Source organism: Octodon degus, unplaced genomic scaffold, assembly GCF_000260255.1.
Source record: "Octodon degus isolate 3935 unplaced genomic scaffold, OctDeg1.0 scaffold00001, whole genome shotgun sequence".
NCBI lineage: Eukaryota > Metazoa > Chordata > Mammalia > Rodentia > Octodontidae > Octodon > Octodon degus.
Window position 1 is genome coordinate 26,953,253 of NW_004524577.1, and position 24,211 is coordinate 26,977,463.

The 24,211-nt window shown below is 35.3% G+C and overlaps 1 protein-coding gene across 5 annotated transcripts in view; it reads right to left on the bottom strand.

Moving 5' to 3' along the window:
- The window catches only part of Erbin (erbb2 interacting protein), a 142,982-nt gene that overhangs the window by 34,034 nt on the left and 84,737 nt on the right, over positions 1-24,211 (bottom strand). For all 5 annotated transcript variants that reach the window (XM_023705820.1, XM_023705883.1, XM_004623039.3 and 2 more), the window contains 10 exons: positions 20,551-20,614; positions 17,620-17,694; positions 16,058-16,202; positions 14,911-14,983; positions 14,212-14,341; positions 13,812-13,927; positions 12,313-12,382; positions 5,534-5,633; positions 1,475-1,596; positions 323-496 (listed from right to left, as the gene is read on the bottom strand). In XM_023705820.1, the coding sequence (XP_023561588.1) occupies positions 323-496; positions 1,475-1,596; positions 5,534-5,633; positions 12,313-12,382; positions 13,812-13,927; positions 14,212-14,341; positions 14,911-14,983; positions 16,058-16,202; positions 17,620-17,694; positions 20,551-20,614 (1,069 nt within the window). The remainder of the gene's footprint in view (positions 1-322; positions 497-1,474; positions 1,597-5,533; positions 5,634-12,312; positions 12,383-13,811; positions 13,928-14,211; positions 14,342-14,910; positions 14,984-16,057; positions 16,203-17,619; positions 17,695-20,550; positions 20,615-24,211) is intronic.

Here is a 24,211-nt window from a genome sequence, read left to right on the forward strand (position 1 = left end):
TTTTTTTTTTTTTTTAGCACTGTGCAGTTTTATTAACCATTCAAGTACAGTAGCATCTGGTTAGACTGGGACAGAATTGGGATTGAAGTATGAACACATATTCAGGATCTAACAATTTGAAAAAAGCCACTACATACTTTTTCACAAACATGTTTTCACAGAGCCAATACAGTATGAGCCATTAACTCAGTACACCAAGTGTACCGAAGTAGTTTAAAGGCTATACTGACACTCTGCCAATCTGGACATTTGACACCCAGAGAATAGTACTAAGAGCTAGAAAATGGACTTTGGTCAATTAGTTTGAAGTGAAATTTCTAACCTTCACATCCACATCTTTATTTGTAACTTGCTGGTCTTCATGTGGTTTCAAATCTCTTGCAGAGTCTTCACTGGTCTCTTCATCCTTTAATCTATGTACAATAGTTTGAACAGTTTTAACCATATTCTTAAGCTCATCTGGGTATGGTGTTGGGTATCTCTTTAAATTTCCTTCCTAGAAAAATAAGTGAAATACAAAGTTTAAAAACATTTTTAATGTCAGTCTCAGGGAATCTGACCTATACTCCAGCTAGCTCAGAGGGTCAACTTGAAGTATGTTAGGTTTTACCACAAAATAGCCAAAGACTTCACAGTAAATTTCAACAAAAAAATTTTTTTTTTTAGTGGAGTTACGTATTTTTCATCTGGAGATTCATGGTGGGGATACTGCCAAAAGCTGTTGTCATCTGGCTTTGAAAAGGCATGTAATTTGTCATGTACACTTGTAAAATTCAGATATCACATATTCGTGTCTTGTATGCCATGAACCAAACTCTTGCAAAACCAGTATAAATGTCATTTTTGGTGATTCAAGTAGTTCATATAAAGGGTAAATAATTATATCTCTAAGCAATCTGAAACATGTTCTCAAACATAATAAAAATGATCTTGAGCTGGTGAGATAGTTCAGTGGACTAAAGCAACTGCTTAGGCAAGCTTAGGGAAGTGTAAGGACCAAGGTTCCATCCCACGCACCACATGCCACACCAGCCCCACCCCCAGGGCAGCCTGAGTCATCCAGAATCCCAGTGTAGTGGCACATGCCTATAATCCCATCCCTGGGGAGTCTGAAAACAGGAGAATCACTATGAGTCTGAGCTGCATATAGTGAGACCCTTCAACAACCAAATGCATTAAAAAAAAATGTTCTTAACGTAGACTTCTTTATCTGTACGACTTACAGAAATTATTAAGAAATAAGGGAGAAAACAATTACTAAAGTTTAATTTTAAAAGCACTAAAGACAAAATCCTGGTTATCTTTTGGCTCACAATACTCTTTATATATTAAACTAAAAACTAAATTAAAATTAGCTTTAATGACAGTGCAACATAGCACTCAATTTTTTTTCTTTTTTTATAGATATATAATACCAATTTAAATATCTTCAGACTGTCAGTCTCAGATTTGAAAGAAAAGCTAACAATCTCACCCTGGGAGGTGCCTCTCTTTCATCTTTGTCTTCATCACATTCAAATGCAACTTGGGCCCGCTGTTTCCTCTGTTCTTCCCATAAGGAAGGATTGAAACTTTCGTTGTCTGATATGAACATGACTAGAAAAAAGTTTAAAAACAAACGCATTATACTGTAATTACAAGAAACAAATACTTTCTCATAATCTTCATTATAACATTCTCATTACACTAAAACATTTAAAATTGATCAATGCTAGCAGCTATATATCCTAGGATTAACAACCAGGTTTGGATTTTAGAATTTCTCTACAACATCAGTTAATCTTTTCTTCCCTGAAGTTGTTCTGTCTTAATTTCTTACTAGAATGGTTACTAAAGAGAATTAGCCAATTAGAAAAATAAATTAACAAATCAGATATAGACATGAGCACTGCAGATAGAAAGTTTGGTGTAATGTCCTTAAAAAGTAACATAATAGTACTATAGAATGCTGTATATATAAATCCGTTCACTCCAATTTCCCAATTCACTGTTTCCTTTTGGTACTGGAGACTGAACCACTATGCTACTTTCCCAGTCTTTTTCTTTCAACTTATTTTGGGACAGGTTCTTGCTAAGCCACTGTGTAGCGTAGGCTGGGTTTAAACCTGTGGTTCTCCTGTTTTTGTTTCCAGAGGGCTGGGATTTCAGGAGTATGTTACCACAACTGGCTAAGTTTCATGATATTTTTTAATACAAATACCTCACCATGTGTACAACATGGCTAAAAAGTTTAAGGACAGAAAGTGAGCCATTCTGGTTAAAAAAAAGTTAACTTTAATGACATGTAATTACACCTTTGAATTAAATATTATGTAGATTGTAGTTCTACTTTAAGTATTTAATATACTTTATATATCAAGATATAAAAATTATACTCAATACTCATACAGTCAATTTGAACATTTATGCAAAAAGCGTATCAGAAACTCCAAGTTATCATTCATAATAAGCCCTGGATTTTGGTCACTTAGTCTTTTTTTCAATCTCATGTCCAAACTTCGGACGCCATAAAGCAAGTAAGAAATAGGGGAGTAGAAGTTTTGATCTTACCTTTTCCTTTGTTTTCATTGGTCAACTCAAGATTTTTATTTGATTTGCTTTGCTGAATTGTCCACCATTTGCTTAATGGATTAGAGTATTCAAACAAATGTGGGATGTGGTTCAAATTCCTACTGACATACCTTTATGATACCCCTAGAAAGGCAAGCTGAGCCAAGCAGTTTCCAACAAAGACTATTTTTAGGATTCATATTAATTCCCTCCACCTATCTCAGGAAGTTATTTTACTCATTAGGAAGCCTAAGGACTCCTGAGTGTTAAGACTGTATTAAAGCAATTTTATAACAACTTATTCAGAATCCCAGGTAAGTAACTTTGAACATGCCTCTCATTCTTGTCAACTTCTGGTCACTTACACTTCTTATTCTTGCATATCTCTAACATCTTTTTACCTATTCTAGAAGTCATGTAACCTGATCACCTAGGTAAAGCTTCACAGAAGACTCTAATATTTGGCTATCAGGTTTCAATTCCCAAGCCTGTCAGTGTCCTCAGTGATGCCCATGTATAATTATCCATTCCTTTAACAACATATTTCAGTTTCTTTAGGTCTTTCATTCCAATGTCCATTTGCACATCACTGAAGTGACTCCTGATCATGCCTGTATTCAAAACCCTGGCTTCTACAAAACTTTACTCTGACCACCAGACGTGTGGTTCCAAATCATGCACTTCCAAATTATTGTTCATAGCCTTTTTTTCTCCTTATAAAACCCCTCTAGGTTTTACTTCCTTCTCAGATGTCATGATATAATAATTGTTACCACTTCTAGAGATAAGTTTCTTTTACTACACCATGTAAAGTAATGTAATAAAGCTTCCAGAGTCATACACTTAACATCTACTTTTCCCAGCTACAAATTTAATGTTGTATGGAGATATACTTTCTCTTTTTCATGTCTGAGACTAATTCTATATACATTCAAATCCCATTTAAACTCTATAAATTAATTCATCATTATATACTTTTGAGAGCAAGACATTCTACACTTAAATATGTAGTGCTAGCATACACCTGTCTTAAGTAGGTAAGCAGAAATGAAATGAATTAAATGTGAACAGGGTATTACTCTCATGGTATAAAACACAACCCAAGAATATTCTGTCTAATTAATCTATTTCTTAGAGAAACTGGAATAAAAGAAACTTCTCTTTAAGTTGGAAATAAACTCACCTGCTTTACCATAGGAAAGTAATTTTTCTTTCTTTCTTTTTTTTGGCAGAACCAGGAATTGAACTCTGGCCCCTGCACTTGCAAGGGAAGCACTTATTCTACTGAGCCATCTCCCCGGCCCCAGTAATTTCTTTTTGAAATAGGGTTTCACCATACAGTTTAGGCTGGCTTTGAACTCTCTTTGTAGCCTAGGTTGGCCACAAACTCGGATACATCTGCCTCAGAGGATGGGATTATAGGGCATGTGTCCCCCAAAGTAGTTTCTGATTCAGGATTGTGAATGTATTACATTCAACTATTCTGTTTATAATAAAGTGATATACTTTATATGGCACACAAACTCTAAGAGAAATCAGAATATTATAATTGACGCTTGTATTGCAAATATTTTCACTAAAGACCCCTCCATGATAAAACAAAGCTCAAAATACATGTCTAGGCAGGTGTGGAGGCCTGTTTCTATAAGTCTGGCACTCTGGGAGGTGAGGCAGAAAGACCAAAAGTGTGAGCATAGAACAACCAACATACTGAGACGCTGTCTCAACATAAAAAATAAAAAAGGCCTGAGGATACAGCTCAGGCAAAGTCTGAGTTCATTCCCAAGTAAAGGAAGGAAGGATTTTTTTTTTTTTTTAACCTGAATTATCCCTTTTGAGAAGAAACAGTAAGTGAATAAGCTAAAAGAATGACAGAAGGGAGGCAGACGGATTTCAATCATGAAAATGGGAAGCAGTAAGGAGATCATGACAACAGTCTCGAACAGGAGTTAGGACTCCTTTTCTGTGAAGGACCAGATTAAACTTAGTGAGCCAAGAACCAGCTTATATTATCTATTTTGGAAGATTATTATAAAGATATTACAAATAATAAAATGCTTAGTCTCATGTCTGACTCCATCTAACTTTTATTCTTATACTTTAATGGCAGGATAAGCACATAACTTTGAAATAAGTAGAACATAAACATCTAACTTGTTTCCATTCTAGAAACAATTATAAATTTAACTTCCATAAGCTAATTATTTTTGCTCTTTATAGGTATATGTGTTGATATTCAAGTGTAGAAAAAACTTTAAGCTTTCATCCTGAATTTAAACATTTGTGGGATGTCAAATGTAAATAGTATCTTCGGCACTTTAAGAAAAAATTTACAAGATATCTTTCTCATATATTTAAATTCACCTCTAAACTCTATGTTGAGCAATATAGTGAAATACAAAAAAAGTTTCCACTAACAAAATATAGTATACCTAATTCTAAACATGTATTTTAAGTATAACATAAAAATGTTACACATGGAGTACAACATATTAGAAATAATTTTTTAGTCATCATTCCATAATCCACAAAAAATATTTGTGGCTAGCAGTAAAGAGTGTACTGTTCCCTGCTGACCAAAATGTAGATAAGATCTGAGCAGTAATATTTATAGTCAGAGTTCCATAGATCATCTGATCTACTGTGCAGATTCCAAGAGCAGTATAAAGCAGCACACAAGTGAAGAAAGTGTTTCCTGGCTTAACACCTCTAATCACATCATGCATTCCTAACACTTAGCTAAATGTGATCTTAAATAGGAAAAACTACAGCTGATGAAGTTAACAACTGAAAGGAATTATTTAAGAAAGAATATGCTACACTTACACTTGTAAATTTAAACATCTGTAACCATAAAATGCTATCTTATGTTCAGGGAAATTTTCTGACCAATTCAAAGGTCCTACTATTGAGACTTAACACCTCTGCTTTGATTAGTTTGTACTTATTTTAAAAATAAATAAATAAATTCTTGAATTCCTACCATCCTCAGTCCTTGGTTGCTGCGGGAACATGTAGTTAGTAAGCACCATTTTCTGAGTCTCTGAGTCACTTTCCTTTTGAAGAGGTATGAGGGGTTTGGACTAGGGAAAGAAAATAAGTATTTACTTTTCAACAATTCTAAAGCAAATACATGTCCAGCAATCCCTCTCAATAACTACTCATCATATTTCTCCTATAAATTGTGAAGATGTGAGAGAAACAAATGTAATTATGAACCATAACAATTTTAAATGTTCATTTGGACCCACATAAAAACACAAAGAAATTTAGTTTTTAGTATAAGGCAAATTCAGTGTATTGCAATTATCATGGAAATATGAAAAGTTTAAAAAGAGTTCATATACCAAGTATATCTATAATTCAAGAAATTATTTATCACGATTTAATTTAAAAAGTTATAAAAACATTCCAATTTATGTTACTTTGCCCTCTCTAGTGTTCCCTTTTGCAAAAATGATTCTGGAAAAAAAAATGCAAGGTTTAATCTAGTTACTTAAATGTTTGTGGTAGTTAGAAGCTAAAAAGAGTGTTCAAAACAACCATTAAATGTGACTTGCGGGGCTGGAGAGATGGCTCAGTGGTCTAAAGCACCTACTTGAAACAAGCTTGGCAAAGCACAGGGACTGCGGTTCGATCCCCAGCACCACATGCCAGCCAGACCCGCCCCCTGGTGGGCTGAGCTGGCCATACACACACACAATAAATAAATGTAATAAATAATAATAAATAAAAAAACAACGGTTAATATATTAAAAAAAAAATGTGACTTGCTTGTCACTTCTCCCCTCTTTATTATTGGCACACTTTCATGAAGCCTTCAGGTACTCTGCACTTCACTTTTTCTTCAGACCTTTTTCCTTACGAGTTAATAAATGTTACAAATTTACTTCTTTTTTATGTTAAGGAAGGGTCTCACTTCTAGATTGAAGTCAGAGTGATCCACCTGTTTACAGCCTCCCAAGAGCTGGGATTACAGGCATGCCACCACACCTAATCTCAATTGCTATCTCAGTGCACTGTGGGGGCGGGGCCAGCACAGCAGGCCTGGGGATCAAACCCCCGGCCCCTGTGCCTGCTTTTATTTTTCTTTTGTGGAACCAGGGATTGAACTCAGGTGCTTATTCTACTGAGCCATCTCCCCGGCCCCCTGTGCCTGCTTGCATGTGCTTTATTCCACTGAGCTATTTGGCCAGCCTCAAATTTACTTCTTAATATATTTTTTTCAACCTACTCATGTAAAGGTCCTACCAAAAAAAGCCTTTGTGGGCTCCAGGCAAACAGAAAACTATCCAGTTCTCCCCTCCTATTCCACACTAGTTCTCTGGATGTACTCTTTAAAAGTAACAAACTGTGAATTCCTGTAATCTTACTCCCTAACTTTTCAAAACTTTGTACCCTCTTCTTCTGCAATAATCAAAGTGTCCAACAATTTCGAAATTGACTTCCTCTATTCCTTTCCCTAAGACTGTACTTACCTGAAAACTCAATCAGGCTGCTTATTCTCTCACACTAGATCTATCTACTGAGGAGATAGGGAAAACACTTAAAATGTTTTGAGATCATTATGCCTACAGTCACAAATTTAAACTCCTGTTCTGCTGAGGTATATAACCCTTGCCTCTATATTCAATCCCTGTTCCTGTTATCTAACTTTCTGAAAGTATCCATCTATAAGCTGAGCATCACTATCATTAATATCTTTGTGTGTGGACAAGAATGCCATAAGTGGAAAGTCTCATACCCTACTTCACATGACAGGTCACAGTTGAAATGCACACAATTATTAAAAATATAATGTAAAATTACTACCAGGATATTTGTAGAAGATATATATAAAACATTAGTGAATTCTAAGTTTAGACTTAACTCCTTAAGACATCTCATTATATATTAGTAAAAATGCAAAATCTGAAAAAAAAAACTGATATATTTCTAATTCAGGACCTTGTGTAGCTAGGCAAGCACTTATTCCACTCAGCTATCTCCCCAGCCCTAATCACTTGTTACTTATGGAGTATAAGGATACAGAAAGGAATTAAGAATTATTTATGGAAGCCAGGCGTGGTGGCATACATTTGTAATCCCAGTACTTGGGAGGCTGAGGCAGGAGGATTGCTGCAAGTCTGAGACCAACCAGCCTGGGCTACAAAATGAGCTCAAGGTTAGCCTGAACTGCACAGCAAGACTGTGTCTCAAAGATGGGGGGAAAAGAACCCCAATTATTTATGGAGACCACATCATGCCTTGAACATCTATTATTCTTTAAACCTATTCAATAGATAAGGGTCATTATCCCTCATTTCACTACTTGCCATAACTCCAAGAATATAACCTGTAAGCACTTCTCTAAAATCCGAAATTGCTCATTTAACAAATATTTACTCAGAATTTTTTATACTGAAGTAATATGACAGGCACTAAATACAGAGGGGAAAGCAAAATAAAGTCACTGAGTTTGTGAAGCTTACAGTATGTGAATGGGAGAGTAGAAGTAACAAGGTAGTATAGAATTACAATATAGTATAATTACAAGGCAGACAGGGTACAGAGTGCTGAGAGAACAAAGAGAGGGAAGTATTCACAAGTCTTAAATGATTAGGAAAAAATCTTTAAAAAAGTATAAAGCGAGGAAGAGAAAATAAGGCAGGTACAGGAGCAAAGAATGTTTCAAAAGAGTAGAAATTGTTTGGTGGATGAGAATAAAGGTGTAAGGGGTGGTGATGTAGCTACATGACAAACAGGGTCTTAAGGCATATATGAATAAAAAATTGTGAAAAGATCTAAATTAGGTTAATGCTGGGATTAGATTAAAAGATTACTTCAGTTACAGTGTGGATCAGATTAGATTTCAGATGGTAAAGATTTGGAAGTATGAATAGCACTGTTGGCAGACATGTTAGAAATCTATCTTAATAGCCTAATCATAATTGTCTACTAGAATTATAAGATGTTGCAAACTATAATTTTAAATTTTCTACATTTTAAAAGGTAATATATTGAAATTAACACTGTATTTAACTCTATATAGTCAAATACTATAATTTTAACATGTTATCTGAAATAAAATAAGGCTAGAAGGCTAAAAAAAATCACTAAGTTATTTCTAATACATCTCAGTTTGGATCAGTTAAATGACACTTGTGGTTACTTTACAAGGGCAAGTCTCTATGAAGGATGACAGAGGGCAGTATCTTAGAAAGCAGTAGTAAAGGGCTGGGAACGAGCTCAGTGGCATAAGTGCCTGTCTGGCAAGCGCAAGGTCATGCGTTCGATCCCGGGTACAAAAAAAAGCGCAGTAGTAACACAATAAACATAAGCTCATTAAGATGCAACAGGGTTTGATGATAAACTGAACAAAAGTACAGGGAAAAATAGCAGTTACGTTACATGTCCATGTTTATGCCCCCATCAAGTACTTTTTAATGAGCTAGATAACCTAGGAAAAGGAAATAGCTGGGGCAGAAAACAATAGGCTCAATTATAAGCTGGTTGAACTATTTAGGTGGCAACATTAATAAGGCATTAAGCTATATGAATGGAGTTTGGACATGGGCACTGGGATAAGGATATTGTTACAAAAAAGAATACAGAAAATAACTTCAAAGAAAAGTACCATAAGATGGGGGATAAGAAATAGTCCCTCAAAAGGAGACTGAGTAGCAGTAAATCAAAGAGAAAAGTCATCAGAGTAAGGTAACAGACACCACATATCTCTCCCACATCACTGTTTCTGTAACACTTGCTGATCACCTTTGTCAAGACTGGTAATTCCGTGAGCTTTCAACATTCTGTCTTTGCTTCCGTTTTTATTATATTACATGTCATTTAAACCATTTTTTGGTCAATAAACAACACGCTGGCCAAATAGTTCAGCAGAACTAAACAAAAAAGGGGATACAGATGCCCATTTTGTATCTGTGTATTCAAAATTGTCAGAATAGATATATAGTTACATTCTCTTAATGAATAGAGGGCAGATAGAGGGAGATGGCTCAGTGGAATAAGCGCTTTCCTGGCAAGCACAAGGGTCTGAGTTCAATCCCTGGTTCCGGGGGAAAAAAAAAAAAAAAAAAGAGGGATCTGTTCTAATAATGTTTGTAAATAGGATATCATGTCCACACCTTGTACAGCAATTAACCACTGGGAGGAATGTACGCAATGTGTTAATTATTGAAACTGTGCTACCAATTTGGCTTGAAACTGTCTCACTGCTATTTGTTTCTCAATAAAACTATGGGGGAAAAATTAAAGTATAACAAAACAAAAACAAATAGTTCAGCAGATTAGAGTGCCTGCAAGCAGGTGCAGTGGCCAGGGTTCAATCCTTGGGTCTGCCGTGCTGGCCCTCCTCCCGGGGTGCACTGAGATGGCAACTGAGACCAGGCATGGTGGCGTGTGCCTGTAATCCTAGCTCTTGGGACACTGTAAACAGGCGGATCACTATGAGTCCAATCTAGTAGTGTGACCCTGAACACCCTGTAGACCCTTCCCTAAAATACAAAAACATAAACACGATCTCCTTTCTGTGTTATCATTTTCTTATACCTGACATGGCATTTCACAGTGCAGATCTTCCTACTGTGTGTTTTTTCTTTATCACACAGCTGAGCAAATTAGAAACAATACAAGTTTGTGCAGTACTAATTTATACTTCTGTACTTGTACAGTGATACTAGTACTACTTCAGTAGGGTTCTTTTCAGTGTTACTTAAAAATACTTTTGCATTTCCTAGATTATATACTGAAGATACTATCTTCTTTAAAAATTCTGAAAAACAGAGAACTCAAAAATACCTACAGTTGAAGGTAATGGGACTAGTATATACAAACACAGCTTCAGATAAATTAATATAAGGTATGGCTTAAAGTCAAATAGTATGCATTAGCTTTTTAATTAAAAAGCTCAACAGACTGTACATCCCAAGAGCCCTTGCAAATGTTGGTAGGAACATAAATTAATAGTCATTATAGAAAACAGTACAGAGGATCTTGAAAACAGAACTACCTTATGAGTCAGCAATCATATCCAAATGAAATTAAACCAGTATGTCAGTAAGATATCTGTATTCCCATGTTTATTATAGTACCACTCACAACAGCAAAGATAGAGAATCTAAATGTTCATCAATGGATGAATGGGTTAAGAAAATGTGAAATATATATCCACTAAAATACTATTCAGCTTTAAAAAAAAAATCCTGTCATTTATAACAACATGAATAAAGTTGGAGCACACTGTGCTAAGTGAAGTAAGCCAGATATAGATCACAAATACAACACAACATCACTTATATATGAAATCAAAAACAGAACACAGAGAAAAAGAATGAAAGAACTGAGCTAGAAAATGAATTAGAATACAGTGATTAAAGCATACAAAATTCCAATTAGAGTTAGAATAAATTAGGAGCACTACTGAACATCATGCTGACTACAAGTGAAAACAACATATTGTGCTGTGAGTGGTGGTGCACACCTGTAATCTCAGCTACTCAGAAGGTTGAGGTAAGGAGGACTGCATGTTTGAGGACAGCTTGGGCATTTTAGTGAGGCTCTGCCTCAAAAAAAGAAAAAAGGTAGAGATGGAAATTATCAGGAATATATGTAACTGGGGTAGGGTACTAGCTGAGTGTACCTGAGACCAGGGTTTAATCTCTAGTCAAAAATAAAACAAGGGGCTGGGGAGATGGCTCAGTGGAGTAAGCGCTTCCCTGGCAAGTGCAAGGGCCTGAGTTCAATCCCCGGTTCCACAAAAAAAAAAATCCAAAGCCACAATGAGCTGTATTCTTTATTATTATTTTTTGTATTTAGGATAGGGTGTACAGGGTCTCACTGCATAGATTGGACTCATATTTACAGCCTCCCAAGTGCTGGGATTACAGGTATGTGCCACCATGCCCAGTCTCAACTGCCCTCTCAGTGTGCCCCCTGGAGGCGGGGGGCAGGGCCAGCACTAACTCCAGGCCCGTGTCTGCCTAAGCAGGGGCTTTAATCCACTGAGCTATTTGGCCAGCCCTATAAAAGTTGAGAAGGATTTTTTTCTTTTCTTTTTTTTTTTTTTTAAGCTGGCTTAGGCTGCCTTAAGGGTAAGTTTGGTAAGGCACGTGGAGTTGGGGACCAAACTGGGTACCCTGCGCCTGACTGTATTTGCATGAGCAGGCGCTTAAACAACTGAGCTAACTGGCAGGCCCCCAGTATTCTTTTTTTTTTTTTTAGGGCTGGCGGGCATGTGGTGCTGGGGGATTGAACCGCAGTCCCTGTGCTTTGCTAAGCTTGCTCTAAGTAGGTGCTTTAGACCAGTGAGCCATCTCACCAGCTCCATGGCCCCCAGTATTCTTAAACATTACTGAGTGTGTTAAATCACAGGGTATTGCATCTTTTCTTAATCTCTTTATATTTTTATAGGTATAGAAAATGGGCAAGCGCTATGGGATTTATTTATAAATCTGTATCTTTGTTCTAAAAAATTATGCTTCTAATTTTATGTATTCTACACCAAAAATGTATATGTCATAAAAAACTTAAATAAATATTTTAATGCCCAATTTATTCAGACATCATGAATTATTTTGGCCTCTACAATTATAAGAGATGCTCAAAGTGGTGGCTGTCAGCTTCCTGACATTCAGTAGGCATGGTGAACTGCTGAAGTGTGTATACATTTTTTGGCAGACCTCTAAATGGCCCTGTGTAAATTAAGAGTGCCTAACTATGTAGCACAAATAAAATTCCAATACTTTACAGAATCAGAATGCTCACCTGATTATCTGAAAGCCACATAGCAGTCAATTGTTGCAGCTTTGTAAAGCTAAAGGGCAAATTCTTTAATCTGTAAGAAAAAAATTAAAACTTTAAAGTAAGAGCATTTAAAGTAAATAAAATTTGGGGCCAGAGGTATAGCTCAGTCACAGAGCACTAATCTAGCATGTGGAGTCCCTGGGTTTAATCTCTAGAACTACAAAATTAAAATGAACAAAAACTAAATCTAAAAGTCTTCAGAAAAATGCTACATAATGGTATAGCAAACAGCATAAAAGAAAAATCCCAATGCAGGTCATTGTATAGGACACAACGCAAAAATTTAGTTTTAAAATATTAATTGCTTAAATGAAACAACAGGCAAAAATTTGGTTTATTTAGTGACTTAAAAAACAATTTTCTTTGCCTTACAGAAAAGACAAGGACACATTAAACGATGTCTCATAAAACTGTTGTTTTTATATATATGTAGAGTGAACAAATCTTTAGAGATAGTTTGTTATAAAAACTGTACTGCTTTGTATTTTTTCAATTAGTATTTATTTATATAATCAAGGAATATGTTATGATGATAAATAAACAAGTAATATAACTGCTTGATAAGATGCTAACTTGAAATAGTACCCTATTTAAAATAGTATAACTTAAACTTGCAATCTTAGGCCTCACTGTCTTCTGTACCTACCTTTAGAGTCAGTTTGTCAGAACCTAGTCTAGTACTCTGGTTTGAGAAAATTTAAGTACAGGCTGCAACAGGTTTTAATGAAGTAGTTTTTTTTTTTTTTTTTTTTAAGTAAAATATAAGTCAGAACACTGTTAGCCACTCAAAAAGTCAGATTCAATTACAGCCTACCTTACAAACTGCTTGAGTCACCTTAAATATGAGTCCTAAATTTCTCCATCATAAAGTGGGAATACCTGTTTTACTATCTCACAGAGTTGTTTTGAAAACCCTATGAGATACATGGTGTTTTAACATTCTCTAGCATTTTTACTTCCAGAAAAGGTATTTAGCAATCTCAATTTTTTAATACATTTTAGTTTGTAGCCCAAGCTGCATAAATGAGTACAACTTTGTCAAGAAAATTATAAGAAACAGATTAGATTCTAAATATGCTTTGTTTAATAATTGTATTAAGGTAAAGGACTGATGTTAGGAATAAAAAAGATAATAAGAGAATAAATAGGGGGCTGGGGAGATGGCTCAGTGGAATAAGCGCTTCCCTGGCAAGCACAAGGGCCTGAGTTCAATCCCCGGTTCCGCCAAAAAAAAAAGAATAAATAAAGGTGGTAGGCTAAGTTGATCAAAAATAAACAGCAACAACCATAGTGTGATACTTAATTACATCATATAAATTAGATCATTCCATTTAAAAAGCATATTAAAAATATACATAGAAAGAAGAATACCATTAGCTACTCTAAAGCATATCACATGAATTTTAATTTCATTCAATCAGTATTATCTACAGCCAACAGATGAAGATAATACTACAAACCTATTGTCACTTAAATTAATGACTTTTAATTTTTGCATATCACCCATTTCCTCTGGAAGTATCTCAAGTTTATTAGAATGAAGAAACAGCACAGTTACATTTTTCCAATTTCCAATCTGAAACAGAAACATAAACTGAGGATAAAAAATGTGGCCAATAGGTAATGAACATGCAAATAACATATTTAAATGTTGTGAAAAAATATTCTTTGACTTTATAAATGAATAAGTTTATTCTTATTTTCACATACAAAGGCATTATTTAGGTATATGTTCTAAATTAACATAACTATTAGAAAAGAAATGAATTAGTTTAGAGAGAAAATGATACTAAATATCAATAAAAACAATTAGAAAAAGATAAAAAGACAATAGCTTGAAACAAATTTCAAGTACTGTACCTCTGCGGGTAGCTGCTGTAAGTAATTATGATCTGCAGCAAAAGTTCTTATATTATTAAGCTGTCCAATAGATGAAGGCAAAGCTTCAATTTCATTGAAACTACAATCCAGTTCTTCTATTGATATTAGCCTTTAATTACATAAGAATACATATCATTCAAAGCAAGATTTCCTATATGACCAACATTTAAGAATATGTATCCGATGACATTAACAAGCCTAGTGAAGGTTTATAAAACTAAATTTCACCAAAAGAGGAGTGTTTTATGATTTAAAAAAACCCACCCACATGTTTACCAATTATTTAAGTATTGGTGAAATTTCCTTCAGATGTTTCTTTTTTTTTTTTTTTCCCCTGTATTTTAGGGAATGGTCTACAGGGTGTTCAGGGTCTCACTACTAAATTGGTCTCACAGTGATCAGCCTGCTTACAGCCTCCCAAGAGCTGGAATTATAGGCATACGCCAACACACTCAGTCTCAACTACTGTCTCAGTGTGCCCCAGGGGTGGAGCCAGGACAGCAGGCCCCGGGGATTGAACCCTAGCCCCTGGGCCTGCTTGCAGGTACTTTAATCCGATGAGCTATTTGGCTGGCCCCTCCTTTAGATGTTACTGACACAAATATCTGAAAATAAATACAGCACACCAGACTAAAAGTAAAATCTTCAGTGATCTACATACTTTCGCAGAAAACTTACCCTCCTATAGACTCTGGTAGATACATTAATTGATTTTCATCTATCTTAAGAGTTGTAACATTCTTCAATGAACCTATTGAGAATATACAATTTTTAAGCTCAACACAGAATCAAATCCACAATGTGAAACACATTACATATGACAAGAATTAAAACTTTAGCAACCAACCTTTCAAAGAGACTTCACATGCCAACCCATTCAACTGTTACCTCAATCCCCATTTTCAATTTCTCTATACATCACATTTTAACAGTGTACATTTGTTTTATTAACCCTCACTAAAATACAAGTTTTGTAAGAAACTGGACTTTCTGTCTGTATTGTCTACTGCTTCAGCCCTGCTCTAAAAAGCAATGTCACAGTACAGACAGGAAACACAATACAAACTCAATGAATTAAGAGATTAAACAAGTGGTAGAGTGAAGGCTGTTGACAGCTGCATAACAAATGATGCTATGTATACAAATATTGCAACAGTAAAATATTTTATTTCAAACATTAAGTGTTGATTAAATTAGAATGAAGTAGAATCCCAATGAATTTGCAAAATGTACCTTAAATCAATTATGCAATTCAATTGAGAAAATAACTTTTTTTAGTTTTTATATTCAAGCATCATAAAGATAAAATTTACTTCAGTCATTTTATCCAAACAATTCTCTTGATAGTTCATCAAACAAGGTTCAAAAATAGATTCAATAACTGTAGGTCTCTTGTAGGATTTGTTCAAGAAGTCTGTTTTCTTGTCTGTATTTAATAAAGCAGGATGGAAAATAAAGACTATGGCTAAATATTAAAAAGTAAATAAAAGTAAATAAAAAACCACAGAAACAGCCAGATATGGGGGCACATCCTTATAATCCTAGCACTCTAATGTAAGGAAGCTCTGAAGTTTGAGTCCAGCCCAAGTAACTTACGAAGACTGTCTCAAAATAAAATTTTTCTGGGTTCAATCCCATGACTAAAAAAAAAAAACCCCATATAGTAAATAAAAAAGGAGTAAATAACATATCTGATCATATTAGGAAAACTTCAAATAATTTTTCTGTAGCAATATAGTAAAGCTATCTTACAACAAAACGAGTTTATGTGGAAGTTTTATATTCTCCTTAATGAAAATTACATAAATTTGAAAGCAATACAAACCAATAGTATCAGGCAGTTGTTGAAGTGAATTGCTTGATAACAGGAGGTCTTGAAGGTTTTCACATGCTGAAATTCCTTCTTCAACCATTTCAATATTATTTTTTGAAACATCCAAATATATGAGCTGTTTCAAACTACCAATAAACTGTAAGTTTAAAAAAATGTAATTATCAAATAATTGATGAAGTTTTTGATGAAAAGTTTTAAGTAACCTAATTCCAAGTTCAACATAATTGTTTACACAGAAAAAAGATTCAATTTTTTTTTAAATGCCAGAATAAATATTTTCAGTAAAAAGTCTAAGGACTTCTATAATTTTAGATCCTCAGAGTGACAAAGGACATATATTTTTCTTTAGGAATTTAGCTGTTCATCACCTCCTAGGAAAACAGAACACAACGAGATTCTCGTGGTTTCTTTAGACACAGGAGTATATAAATTACCAGCTGGTAAGACAGAAAGTTCACAAAAATCATCCTAGTTTTGCTAAGCATGATGTGTGTGTGTGTGGGGGGGCGGCATATCTGAAATCCTAAGACTCTGAGAGGCTGAGGCAGGATTCCAAGTTTAAACCCAATGGGGCAACTCAGCCAGACACTATCTTTAAACAAAAAAATGTAAGAGGCTGGAAGTATGGCTCAGTGTAAGGGCCTGGGTTTCAATCTCCAGATATTCTATAATATGTATTACAAAAAACTTATTAAGCTTTAGACTGTGCAAGGGGTGGGGAGGGGAAGAAAGGAGGGGAAGGAAGGGGATGGAGAGGGGAGAATCAACCTAGTTTAACAATTCCCTAGGAAAACAGATAGAAATTCAATTGCTGAAACCTGGGTTTCAATCCCTAGTACAAGAGAGAGAGACAGAGAGATAGGGAGACAGAGAGACACAGAGAGAGAGAGAGAGAGAGAGAGAGAGAGAGAGAGAGAGAGAGAGAGACAGAGACAGACAGAGACAGAGAGACAAGACACAGACAGAGACAGACAGAGACAGAGAGAGAGAAGAGACACAGAGACAGAGACGACCCACCAACCAGGACGGATGGGGGGGGGGGCATCATAGTTTAACAATTCCCTAGGAAAACTGATAAATTCAATTGCAGCAAATAAAAGGGTACCACAGCGTTAAAAAAATAAACTGACAAGGTTTGTTGTGAGAACTTTCAGATTTTAATCAGGAATATGCTAACAGTTTTAAAATCTATTTTGTGCTAGGCACAGTGGTGATGAAAGCTTGTAATTCCAGCACTTGGGAGGCTAAGGCAGGAGGATATCCATGAGTTTGAGACCAGCCTGGGCTACATAACAAGATCCTGTCTCAAAAAAAAAAAAAAAAAGTTTTTGTTTAATAAGGAATTAAATTATCTCTTTTTGAGACAGGCTCTCACTAGATAGTTAAGGATGCCCTCAAATCGGAGATCCTCTTGCTTCAGCCTTGTGAATGCTGGCATACCAGGCATGCATCACCTAGCTATAATCCATTTTCTAACTAATTAAAATATACAGTTCAGCTATTTCAAAGGAGAGGCAGCAATATGTACAGTCATTTAGAATTCATATACATACCCCTGGAATAAAAGTCAGTCTATTGCCATCCATCCAAAATTCTTTCAGTCCACTAAGTTGTTCAAGTACTTCAGGCTGATGAGAGAAGGGCAAGTCCAGTTAATTTATGTAAGTATTTATTTGTAAAGTTATGTATTTATCTGACAAAAGCAGCCCTGAGAATTTCTAATACTAAATTTTAGTTTCAAAATATTAAATGAGGGGCCAGGGATACACCTCTGTGGCACAGCACATGCCTTGCAAGCCCAAGATCCCAAGTTCAACTGCCAGTACAAAAAAAAAAAAAAAAAAAAATTACATAAGGGCCAGGGCTAGAGATATAGCTAAGTGGCACAATGCCTGCCTGGCAAATATAAGGTCCTGAGTTTGATTCCTGATATCAAAATAAAATAAGAAAGGGGATGGCCGTGTAGCACTAAAATGTGAGACTTTCCACTGCTTTATAGTTAAATAAGATTATTAAAAAAGAAATTAATAGATATTCTATAATATGGATTACATAAAACTTAGTAAGCTTTGGACTGTGCAATACTATCATGTATTATACAATTAATAAAGATTGGGGCTAGGGAGCTGGCTCAGTAGAATAAGTGCTTTCTTGGCAAGCGCAAGGGCCTGAGTTCAATCCCCAGTTCCGCCAAAAAAATAAATGAAAAATAAGAATCCACTACTCAAAAGTATACAATAAAAGATCTCATTATCGGGGCTGAGATGGCTTAGTACAGTAAATGCTTGCCTGGCAAGCACAAGGGCCTGAGTTCAATCCCCAGTTCCGCCAAAAAAATAAATGAAAAATAAGAATCCACTACTCAAAAGTATACAATAAAAGATCTCATTATCGGGGCTGAGATGGCTTAGTACAGTAAATGCTTGCCTGGCAAGCACAAGGGCCTGAGTTCAATCCCCAGTTTCGCCAAAAAAAAAAAGTTCTCTATCAATAAAAGACACACAACCTCTTAAGAAATCTTAGTACAATTACAAATACATTCTTGCCAATATTAATAAGGTAGCAAAAATGGAACCTATATCTTAAATCCAGTAATAAGGGAAGGGCAAATAAGCAGAGACATAGCCACAGGACAGTAATATTCAGCGAACTAAAAGTCCGAGAGGCAATTCTAATTACAAGGTGGAAAGTTCTTTGTAGTGCAGTGTTAAAGAGCTAAAACTATTCCAAGCATTGTTGTAGACGATGATATCGAAGTGCAATTTTCTTTTGGCCACTGGCCTTTTGAGGCTGAAGATTTAAGTATCTCCATGTACGATCAGTGATCAAGACAGCAAAGAGTACTATCATATCTAATCACCATAACGACATGAATGAGAACAGGAGTATCAGAAAAGTCATGTCATTTAGATTTACTGCTAACATGATAATACAGGTAAGAATTCCAGATCTAAGTAGGATTAAAATAAATTTCCTTCTGTGGTTTATCTTATGTTGTAATTCCATTAATTTTTAAAAATTATATAATGTTGGAAGTCGAAAATGGTACATATTTTTATAAGAAACAACTGTAAACACAGAGAAATACATCAGACATCATTTTGAGTTTAAACATCATAAAAAAATAAAAAGACAGAAAAATACAAGATATCCCAAAAGTACTCCACTGACTGCAACTGAAATGTACAGTACACCAGTAATACAAGTCAATGCTACAAAAGACAGTGCTGACAAGTTCTTCTCTTTATCATTTGAATACTACCATAATTTGAACAACAAAACTAAAATTTAAATTTTTAATTTGAAAATTAAATTCTGGCCAGGCTAGGCTTGGTGACGTATGCCTGCAATTCCAGCACTTGGGAGGCTAACGCAGGAAAACGGTCACAAGTTTGAAGCCAGCCTGGGCTACACAGTGATTTCAAGGAAGCCTACACTACATGAGGCCTTAATACTATCCACAACAAAATTTTGGCCAAGTATGTATGCCTGTAATCACAGCACTGGGGAGGCTGAGGCAGGAGGATCACTACGTGTTCAAGACCAGCCTGGGCTACATAATGAATTCAAGACCAGCCTAAATTACACAGTGAGGCCTAGTCTCAAAACACAGAAACAAACAACTCCCTAAAAACCACAAAACTAAACCATGACAATCAGCTTGGGGAACTGTTCTTTTATTTTTTGTCTTTTTGAGACAGATTTTCACTATGCAGTTCAGGTTGGCCTTGAACTCACTTTGTAGCCCAGGCTGACCTTGAACTCAACCCCAAAAGAACACTGGTATTACAGGCATATATTACCATACCCAGGCCATCAAGCTTATTTTCTGCTCAACACAGCTGACAAGTCTGAACTCAAGACTAACCGTGTTTCAATTATTTTCCCATTTAAATGTAAAATACAATTATAGAGAAGTATCTTATCATGAATAATTCATAATAAAATTCATAATTTGGAACTATGTTATCATATATATGTGTATATGTATATGTGGGATTTTTTTTCTGGTTTTTTTGTTTGTTTTAAAGACAGGGTCTCCCTACGTAGTTCAGGCTGGTCTTGAACTCACTATGTAGTCCAGACTGGCATCAAACTTGAGGCAATCCTCCTGCCTCAAATTCTTCGGTGATGGGATTATAGGCATGTGCCACCATGCATGCCTCCGCTGCATTCTAACAAAATTTTTTCTACTTCTAATCTGTCAAATTTTGCTTCCTATGCTAAAAAACCTCTAGGCATCTCATCACTGAACTTCTCATTTATTTTATATTATCTTACTTCTCTCAGATTTTCCGCTAATCAATTTTTATGCTGGTCTAGAAAGTTCAAATTTCAAACTTTTTTTTTTTTTTTTTTTTTACCTTATATACTTCAAAACAGTGTAAAACATTACCAAAATTTTAAGAGAAATCTTGTAATTTTCACATTTTTGGACTACTCATATACAAGACCTAGAGCTAGAGAAATTGGTGAGAACTTACCACTTCTGTGAACTCGTTACTGCCCAAATCTAGTCTTTCCAGCTGGGTCAGTCTGTTCATGGTTCTAGTCACAATAGAATAATAAAGACTTAACTACATTAAAGTACTACGCAGCAGCTCTCAAATTTCACAGTTTAAAATACTTATGTAATGAAATGTTTTCACAAATGAAAATGTTAACTAAGAAAAATATTATATAAAATAAATTATCAATTATTTTCTAATTTAGAGTTCTAATCAGAACTATTCTATTTCTACTCTTAAGAAGCACCTGCAATAAAGTTATACCAAAAGCTAGAATATGAAATGTGGGACTCCCTTTTTTCTATAGAATAAATTTTTATACAGTTTAAATCACTAATGAGTTAAACTATCAGTCAGATACATAGCCATTTCTGCTGTAATTCCAAGTCTTTTTCAAGATGGCTCATGTAATTGTAAAATTTCAAGGTAACTTTAACTCTAAAAATTTTCAAACTGGTAAAAGCAGTAAATGAAAGCCAATTGTGGTGATGCACACCTGCAATCCCAGCATCTGAGCGGCTAAGGCAGGAGAATCACCATGAGTTCAAGGCCAGTTCAGGCCACATAGTGAGTTCAAGGCCAGTCTGAACTACATAGTGAGACCCTGGCTAAAAAAAAGCAAGCAGTAAATATTTTATCATTCACATATTCAGTTAAATGCTGTAATATTTTAAAAAGGCTTTAAGATTCATAAATTACATATTTAAATTATAGAAATAATATATTAAACATTTCATTTACTATCAACACTTTCCTGTAACTAGAAGAACCAGAAAAAATGAATTTATTTGATAATGAAATAAACCATGTTATATCTTGATTTCTCCTGCAATAAAGGTATCATTTAAAACTAAACTGCTGGGGCCAGGGAGATGGCTCAGTAGAATAAGCACTTCCCTGGCAAGCGCAAGGGCCTGAGTTCAATCCCTGTTTTTTGTTTTTTTTTTTGGGGGGGGGGACAAAAAAACCCTAAAATGCTCAAAAGGAAAGAGAAACTGTTTTAGGGGAAAGGGAAAAAAGGAAGGGAAAAGCAAAAAGGAATATAGATAGATAGATAGATAGATATCCCATATATTTATCAATATATATAAAACATAGTTAAGACAGTTATGCTGCTGATTTATCTGAGTTCATTCAAGGGATAGGTTTGTGCTAATACTATTTGGTCAATTAAATGTTAATATCTTATACCCTGAGTAACTAATATGAAAATAACAATATACAATAAGATGAGCATTGCTACCCTCCTTTTTTTTTGCTCTGAATGCCTTCAGGGCAGGTTTGGCTGGCTTGAGTTGTGGGGATCGAACCCCAGCAACCTGAGCCTGATTGCTTTGTCGAAGCAGCCACTTAAAAGAACTGAGCTAAGGGGCAGCCCCCCCCATCATATTGTTTTGGAACTTTTGTGTGTTTGTTTTATTTTTTAAAAACCAAACTGCTAGTTAATTCAAATGATAACTTATGCTCTTAAATTGCTATTTTTAGAAAAACTCATTACTTAATACATTGAAATGCTAAGTACCAGTTAAGAAATTTTACAAATAACCTTATTAAGAAAGGATGAAATATGGTAACTATAGTTTGAATTCCTATGTTAATACTTTGCAAATGAATTGCATTTAAAAAGCAAGATCACCTTAAATTATGACAAAAGAAAACAAATTATTTCTGGTGTGGGGGAGATAGCTTGGCGGTCTAAGTGCCAGTCTGGCAAGCAAAAGGACCTGGGTTCCATCCCTGTTACTGCATGCCATGCTTGCCAGCCACCAAAATGAGGCATGGTGGCACATGCCTATAATCTCAGCACCAGGAAGGCAGAGACAGGAGGATCACTACAAGTCTGAGTTGCGTAGCAAGACCCTGTACCAAATAAATACATACATACATATATGATTAATAAACAAATTATGTGTGAGTATTTAACAAAAATTAATAATTAAAACTCAAAACATTTCTCTAGCTTTTTTTTCTAAGACAGAACATTTCATATGTTTCCATGTCATATTTCTACAAAGGCCACACTAATTTCTCTATTGTTGCAATACAGAGATTGTATGTACATATGCTGTCAAAGTGAGCACTACCCAGTTTTTTTCATGAAAGAATGTAAGAATATACCTTCTTATGGGAAAAACTGAAAGAACAAATCAATACATTCTGGTTCAATACTGCTATCATGACAAGATAAAAAATCCACATGTAGTAATTAAACACATAACAACAGACGCAAATTATAAAAATCAAGATAGTTTTAGGAGGGCACAAAAATGAAAAGCAACATTATTTTAAAAAATTCAATTACAGTGCCCAAGAAAAGTTGTTTTAAATAACGATATAGGAGCTGGGTATGGTCGCACACACATGTAATTGCAGTATACAGGAGGCTGAGACAGGAGGATCACCATAAGTACAAGGCCATCCCGGGGTATCAAGTGAGTGCAAGGACAGCATGATCTATATAAGACCCTGTCTAAAAAACAAAAAAGAAGAAAAAAAGATTTTTTTTGTGTGTGTGTAGAGAATCAAAGAATAAATATTAGGATTGGTGGACTGTACAGCCTCTGTCACAACTATTCATCTCTACCACTGTAGAGCAAAAGTAGCCAAAAGCACCATATAAATGAATAAATGTGACCAAGTTCCCATAAGACTTTGTAAATATGGGCAGTGGGCCACAACTAATCACATAATTTGCCAACCCTTAAACTTTAACAGTATAGCAACAGATGCCTTGTTGAATGAATGCTCAAGAGGTGTACTGTTATTTGAGTCTACAGCCCTACTTTGTTTTTTCCTGTAGTTTTATCTTTCTATTTGCTCTTGGACCAACAACTCTTAATCTTAGTTTGTCAGTAAAAGAACAGATCACTCCATTTCTAATTTATATTACAAAGTTAGACAAGTTCTTTAGTTATCAGGATTCACATGAAAACCTACAGATATCACTGCTGAGTGGTGTGTATAAGATCTAGTGTGTGAACTTTGGAACTCAGATGGGCTTTACATGCTTACTGTGTTTACTTTTGTGTCACACAAAAGACTGCATTGCAGAGAGCTTTGGACTCCAACCATACCCTCTTGAATGTGCCTGACCTCTTCAGAGAGCTATGAAATTACAGAGAGCTAATTAGGTAGAAATTAATAAGAAGCAGGACATATCAAAACTGCCTGGAGGCACATCTGAAGAAGGCAAGGCCTCAAGACAAAGTCACAATGGCAAGACTTCTGTACATAGTTCCTTAAGTGATAAGCAGAATTTGAAATTACTACTGTACTGTACTGAGTATCACCCAGTCCATTAAATCCAGAGAACATCCAGGACACCTGGAACCATACTCCCTGAAAGGTTCCTGTTTCAGAACTCATAGATAAGCCAAGGTTAAAGATGTTAACCATATACCCCTGCTACGTGCCCTGCTTCCCTACTAAATCAAGATGTGCTACGGGGCTGTAGTTATAATCTTATTGGTTGAACAGACTGACCCATGTTATATACACATGGTGACTCCTGACAAAGGGCAACAGTGGCCATTCCATTTGGGAGCCCTTCTGTGTCTCAGGTGCTGTTCTTATTACCCCATAAACTTTTTCGACTTTTAATCTTCTTTGTCTTTGAATTTCATTCTTGGATTGCAGG